We start from the raw sequence: 5,177 nt of genomic DNA on the forward strand, positions 1-5,177 counted from the left end.
ACACTATTATAGGTATTCAAAATAAAAAGAAAAAAACAATATTATTTATGGATGAAAATCTAACTGCCCTTAATTTATAACTTGATTTGGTTTGAAAATTGTCTGGAAAACAATTGTCTCGTGATGATTGTCTTAGATTCTAAAAGATATTACTTCATGAAGCTAAATAATGATGAGGTGAGGAGAAATTGAACGACAATTGTCTCATGCTTCTCATGGTGATTATTATGAAGACGGAAATATCGATCATAAATGCAATCATGCTCCACAATATTCAATTATGGCCAATATCACGTCTAGAATCAAGAAGCTAAAAATCATAGCATTCTTGAGTGAGAAACTAGAGAATGGTACGGTAATACGGCCACATTGTATAGTTTATCCACGTATTATGATTGGACGACAGAGTTGATAAGGAATAGTATCAATAGCCGTATATATGTGCAAGTTTTATTTACTTTCCCCTTCTTCTTTTTTATAAATGAATATTTACTTTCCTTTTTTAACTTCAAGTCTCTATATAGTTTCCATCGTATTTTGTGCAAGTATCTCTAATGTCCAATGTTATCTCAGTTTCAATTTCAACAAAATTCTGGTTACTTTCTGTTAATTTATCTTTTTGGTTGATATCATTTGGAAACATCGTGTGGTTAAAGCCAAAATCAAAGTGCAATAGTTGTGTAAGCATTTTCTACGTAGGGCATATACTTTTCCTCGTAGCAATGGAATATATAAAATTGCTCATCGAATTGCTGACTGCAGGTCCCTTGGCCTTCTTGTTGTTGTTGACCATAATATCTTTGCCTTCCACAACGTTACTTGCTGTATTGCTCTGGTTGCTTCATTTGCTCTGCACAATGCTGCCGATGCTGTTCCGATATTCAACTCTGATGATACTCGTTACTTTACTTTTCAATTTCCATCTCCTATTGTATACAAATTTATCTCTTTAATGTCCCTTGCTATTTCAATTCCCATTTTATTTTATTTCTACAAAATTGTTTGCATTTCTTGCACTCTTGCGTCTATGCTATTATGATCTTAGATTCAAACCACAATAATATATATGAAAAATCCACGCTATAATGATTTCAAATTCAAACCACAATAATGTGTATAAAAAATCTCCTCCCTCTCTCCCTTAACAGGGTGAAGTTTTACACACACACAAAAACCCCGTCCTTAACAGGGGTGAATGAATTTTTATTAAAAAAAGCCTCGCTATTAAGAGAATGAAGCCATTTATTATATAAAATTTTCTATTTTGTTAAATATATGTGGTTTTTGATGTGGGACTCTATGCATTATTTAGGCTTGTATTTAAAAAATGAAAACACCAAAGGGTCTGTTTGATAGAATATGTTGATTATCTCATATGAGAATGGAAATCCCTCAAGGCTTAAAGAGTGAATAATAAGCACAAAGAGAAATAACTTCATTTATTTATTCATTTATATGGCACAGAGCTAGAGCTCTTTTGCCTTTTCACACACAAAAAGCTCACTCTACATGAGCTCTACCCGAAAACCCTAGCACAGCCTACTACCGGTAGTCTAGTACTGCTATATCTAGATACAAACTTTTATTACATCGCGCGGCTTGGTACACTACCCTCTCTGTTCTTAGTTCAAGTACTAACTTTTTTTTATTTTTTACGCACACATACTAACTATTATTAGTGCTTAGATTACGCCAGCAAACTCCAAAATTGAAGACAAGTGTTGGTTTCTGCTTCTTCCCTGCTGTGTTGGCACAAAGTAAGATTGCTGCTGCTTGCTGAAAATTTGTTCCATCTCTGGCCCAAATGCCAGCTGCCTAGCCTCTCTGTCCATGTGCATTATTATGTTGTCCTCTTGCCCTGCATGTGTAAAAAAGCACAGTACATATACATATATACAAACCCACATAATTTATATTTAAAAAATTGATCATCAGCTAATTAAGCAATGTCTCTGACTTAATTAATTACCTGCAAGGAAGTTCCTCTTGTTGTTTTGGGCATAGAGTCCAAATCCCAGGATTCGGAGGTTCTGATTTTGGGCAACAAGGGCAACAGGATGACCAGCCGGGATCACAAAAACATCACCAGGTGATAGCTGAGCGGTGACCTTCATGTACCTTCCACTCTGTTCTCCCTGCTGCTCTTGCTGTCCCATAATTTCTTGGCTTTGGTTTGCCAAGTATGGGCAGGCCATTTCAACAAGTCCTTTTCCTTCCACAACCATAATCAAGTGTGTTGCTTTTGAATTGAAGTGTGGCACCATCATAGCTTGCTGCACAAGAAAATTGAAGTAAAAAAAAATAAAAAATTATCAGCCACAAGCTCTCCCTCGACAACAAATACACATGCTATTTGTAGCTCCAGATTAATATGAAAAATTATATTCAGACATGTATATGGAATGCATATGGGATTTAGAACATTTATTTTCTGATCAAATGTTGCATTACTTGGTTGATCTCAATGCAACTGACTGAAGCATCCATGTCCTGGAGCTGATTGAACTCCTCCGGGCGAGCCTCAAAGAACTGGCCATAGTTGTTAGAGTGCACAGGTCTTTGTTGTCTCAGATTGAATGGACCCTGAGACTGACGGTCTCCTCTACGCCTGGATGAGGCGGCCTGACTCAGTGCCTGGAGTTGCTCTCTTGGGGCTCTCATGACTATGCCTTGGCCCTGCTGCTGCTGGCCCTGCTTAAAGCCATGCTCTAGCTGCTCTCTTGGGGTCTGATCAAATAATTGATAATAGTTAATTGGAGCCTAATTAATTAGTGTGAACAAATAAAAACAAATCAAGGGTAAAGAAAGAAACTTGGGAATTGAGCTTACATTAAAGGCAGATTCAAGAATGTCATTGCTGAAAACGCTGAAGTATGACTCAGAATTTCTGGAACCGGCAGGGAAGAATTCCTGCAGAATGATAAAGCAATGTTAGAAATTACCTACTCAAAATATTTATAAAGAAAAGAAAAACAAACTTTAAGTTGCTGTGGGAAAATGTAATTGGGATTATGGGTAATTAATAGCTCATCAAAATAAAAATAAAAACATATACCAAATGATGAAGTGAGGTGACGATTGGTTACCTCAAATCGGCCAGGATTGTTAACAGGCTGAAGGAGCTTTGCAATTCGAAGAGTCTTATCACTGTTATTGTTAACTAAGTAGGTAGTAGCCCCTGCAGGAACTCTAATCACATCTCCGTGTTCCATGTTGAAGGACTCCTTTCTGTCTTGCATCAAAAGGGTACAAGTACATTGTCCTGTAATTTCAAATTAAGCAACAAAAACTCATGTCAGTTGCTAATAATATAATTGCATATAACAAGAGGTAGAGGACTAACTCACCGCTCAGAACAACGTAAATTGCTTCAGCATCACAATGGTGTGGGAGAACAAAAGTGTTAGGCCTTGCCTCAAAGATGGCCAAGCGGTAGTTCTTAATGCCGCGAAGAACCTCACTCTGTCTCTGGGTGAACCTCTCAAGCACATAAAGCCCACCTTCATTAGACTGGAACCTTGGCTGAAACCTGTGTGATGGGAAGTAGAAGGGGTTGTTGCTCTGGCTCTGGCTCTGGCTCTGACCCTGACTCCCCATCTGCCCCTCCTCCTCTTGTTGTTGGTTCAGACCACCTCCTCCTGTGCTTCCTTCCTGCTGCTGACCATACTGCTGACTCATCTGTTGTGTGCACTGTTGTTTGCATTGTTCTTTTTGAACATCATCACGTGCTTGGTTTTCGCAACCCCGCTTGCACTGCTTGTACTGATGTTTCTCATGTTCAAATTGTTGCTTGCACTGTTTTGGGCATTGCTCTTGTTGTCCCTGACCTTGTTGACTCTGACAACTCAGCTTGCACTGCTCGAATCGCTCTTTGGCACCACCATAGCCCGAGCCATTTAGTGCATCATCATCTTCTTCTTGGTTACCTCCTCCCTGCTGCAGACTTATCTGTTGTTTGCACTGTTGTTTGCATTGGCGTTTTTCATCATCATGCTGTGATGACTTTTCGCAACTCTGCTTGCACTGCTGGTACTGCCTTTTCTCCTTGTCAAATTGTTCCCTGCACTGTCGTGGGCATTGCTCTTGTTCTCCCTGACCCTGCTGTTGTCTCTCGCAACCCTGCATGCACTGCTCGAATCGCCTTCTGGGCTCACCATTTAGTGTCTCATCCTCTAGTTTGTTGTCCCCTCCGCCAGGTCCTTGTTCTTGTTGTTGCCTTCGTTGCTGGTCTTCAAGTTCCTGCCTGCACGTTCTTTGGCATTGCTCTTGTTGTTGGCCTTGCCCTTGCATCTGGCACCGTAGCTGGCACTGCTTGAGTTGTTCGACTTGCTGCTCACACTGTCTTTGGCACTGTTGCCTCTGTTGCTGCTGGCCACCGCTCCCCTGCATCTCACAACTCTGCTGGCACATTTGCTGCATTTCCTCGCGCTCTCTCTGTTGCCTAATTTGCTCATAACACTCTTGCTGACATTGCTGCTGCTGCCTATGGCCGTGCTGCGGTTGGCAACGCTGCTTACATTGCTGCTCCTGCTCATGTTGCTGCTGCTGCTTGTGATGATTAGAACTTTCCGCCGGAGGAAGAGACCAGGGCCCCCACATCCTGCATTGGTAGATACACTCAGAATGAATTATAGGCCTCTTAAAGTCTTGACACCGTTTTTGACAGTGCTGTTCTCTATCTTGACCAAGAGTGAAAGACACAGAGAAAGCAAGAAAAAGAAGTGAAAGGAACAAGAACAGAGGAAGCCTAGGTTTGATATGGATCACCATGGTTTGCTAACTTGCTTGCTATTGAACTATGACACTCTAAATTGATCTTCCATGGAAAAATGGCATAAAGGGTTCACGCATTTATAGAAGCTCAAGGCTGAGCATGCATGGACATTTGTCTATACGCATTACATGCAAGGCGACTAGTGTCAACAGGTGACAAAACTGACGTGTCCAATTTCAAAATTCACAAGAGTGTTCGAGACACAGATTCTCCAGAGTTTGGTCTTCACGTGAGGCAAAATGAGGACAAATATATATATGGTTGCATAGACATGGATATATGCGAGATTATGTTGCAAATCTTATAAAAAAGTGTGAGGTTGCGTAGAGTCTTCTGGTTTTGTTTTGAGTGTGGCATTTGATCGAGCAGGTGGTGGGGGAGTATGAAAAATGAGACAGCTGAG

The 5,177-nt window shown here is 40.5% G+C and overlaps 1 protein-coding gene across 1 annotated transcript; it reads right to left on the reverse strand.

Annotated features, from left to right (window-relative positions):
* Nucleotides 1-1,409: 1,409 nt before the first annotated feature.
* LOC117615641 (vicilin Car i 2.0101-like) lies at nucleotides 1,410-4,822 on the reverse strand. The gene is made up of 6 exons (XM_034344754.1): nucleotides 3,348-4,822; nucleotides 3,087-3,262; nucleotides 2,830-2,910; nucleotides 2,452-2,727; nucleotides 1,970-2,273; nucleotides 1,410-1,858 (listed from the first exon to the last, which is right to left on the reverse strand). The coding sequence occupies exons 1-6, from the start codon at nucleotides 4,768-4,770 to the stop codon at nucleotides 1,683-1,685; spliced, it is 2,436 nt and encodes an 811-aa protein (XP_034200645.1). The 5' UTR covers nucleotides 4,771-4,822; the 3' UTR covers nucleotides 1,410-1,682.
* Between the last annotated feature and the right edge of the window lie 355 nt (nucleotides 4,823-5,177).

The sequence above is a fragment of the Prunus dulcis genome, chromosome 1, assembly GCF_902201215.1.
Source record: "Prunus dulcis chromosome 1, ALMONDv2, whole genome shotgun sequence".
Taxonomy (NCBI): domain Eukaryota; kingdom Viridiplantae; phylum Streptophyta; class Magnoliopsida; order Rosales; family Rosaceae; genus Prunus; species Prunus dulcis.